General features: G+C 55.4%; 1 protein-coding gene across 1 annotated transcript in view; it reads right to left on the bottom strand.

The window, feature by feature from the left end:
* Positions 1 to 208: 208 nt before the first annotated feature.
* gprc5c (G protein-coupled receptor, class C, group 5, member C) overlaps positions 209 to 1473 on the bottom strand; it is a 7072-nt gene continuing 5807 nt past the window's right edge. Inside the window, 2 exon segments of the mRNA XM_084475089.1 lie at positions 209 to 257; positions 1120 to 1251. Coding sequence (XP_084331215.1) covers positions 225 to 257; positions 1120 to 1251 — 165 coding nt within the window. The 3' untranslated portion in view covers positions 209 to 224.

Raw genomic sequence — 1473 nt, 5'->3', positions numbered from 1 at the left:
TGCAGGCTGCTGGAGGCTGTTGGAGGCGTGTTAGAGGCTGGAGGCTGATGGAGGCTGCAGGAGGCTGTTGGAGGCTGCTGGAGGCTGATGGAGGCTGATGGAGGCTGTTGGAGGCTGATGGAGGCTGATGGAGGCTGATGAGGCTGTTGGAGGCTGATGGAGGCTGATGAGGCAGGATGAGGCTGTGGAGGCTTGAGGATGGGAGGGCTCTGGTCTGCGGCGTCTCACCACTGGGGCGTCTTGTGCAGCCCGTTCCCCTGAGAGGGCGAGAAAGAAGCGGTCAGCATATTTAAGCGCTAATGAGCAGATGACAAAGCAAACATATCTTCATAGAACCAGACACGTGATCACACCGCAACGGCAGTCAGCGTAAATAAAATGAACAAATGATGTCAACTTTAACACTCGACGCTTTAACGATGACGCACACTTTGTTTCAAAGTGAATCTCAAAAGATACATTTGAGATACATACAAAACGTTTGAGGTCATAAACGTTGACGGTGTTCAGTGTCATCTGACAGTATCTTTGTGTAGCGGCGCGAAACAAGACAAAAACAACAAGACTCGGATAAAGGACGAGGCCAAGTGCTCTGGAAACACGAACACATTTATCAATCCAGAACGGAATTCAGATTAGGTGAAAGAACGAGCAACGCCTCGGAGCGCAGAAGGAGAGCAGAAGGAGAGCAGAAGGAGAGCAGAAGGAGAGCAGAAGGAGAGCAGAAGGAGACCAGGCACACAATCTGTTGTTCTGTCAAGATAAGGAGGAGGACAGCGGCAGGAGGTGCCAGAGGACCTGTCTGAAACTCGCCTGGCCCCAGTCAGGCCTGTCTGCTCAGCCAGCAGGCAGGAGGAGGAGGAGGAGGGACAGGGGGGACTGAGACGGACGGACGGACAGACGGACGGGAGAGAGGTGAGGAGAGAAAGGAGAAAGAACGTGCTGCGGAGACAAGGACTGATTCACAGAATAACCGGAGAGGAGGTTACCATGGCTACGGCAACAAGCTTGGAGAGGGACGGAACACACGAGCGGGAGGAAGGAAGAGGGGGCGGCGGTGACGGTCGTTGGGGGGGGGGGGGGGGGGTTGGGGGGTTGGGGGCGGGGGGCAGGACCTACGTTGTTGCCGTGGGTGTGTCCGTTGTCAACGTCGCCCATCTCGATCTGCAGGCTGGGGGTGCTGCCGCCACTCTGGGCCGGGGAGCGGTGGAGGCGGGGGATGATGGTGTTGTAGGACAGCTCTGTCTGGGGCTGGGAGGGGAGAGGGGCGGGGGGGCATGGAGGAGGTGAGGGGAGTAGACCAGTGTGTGTGTGTGTGTGTGTGTGGCTTGTGAGTGAGTGAGCTTCCTCTGTGTGCTACTAGCTTGCATGGCCATGTGTGTCCACAGTGTTCACACTTCACAGGAACTAGTTCAAAGTTCAGTTCATACAAAAGAATGAATGAATTCACGTTCATAGTTTCACACCAATTCA

The sequence above is a fragment of the Micromesistius poutassou genome (assembly GCF_964030765.1).
Source record: "Micromesistius poutassou genome assembly, chromosome: 11".
Classification (NCBI taxonomy): Eukaryota; Metazoa; Chordata; class Actinopteri; order Gadiformes; family Gadidae; genus Micromesistius; species Micromesistius poutassou.
Note: the sequence above shows the minus strand (reverse complement) of the source record. Positions and strands in the feature narration are given on the sequence as shown.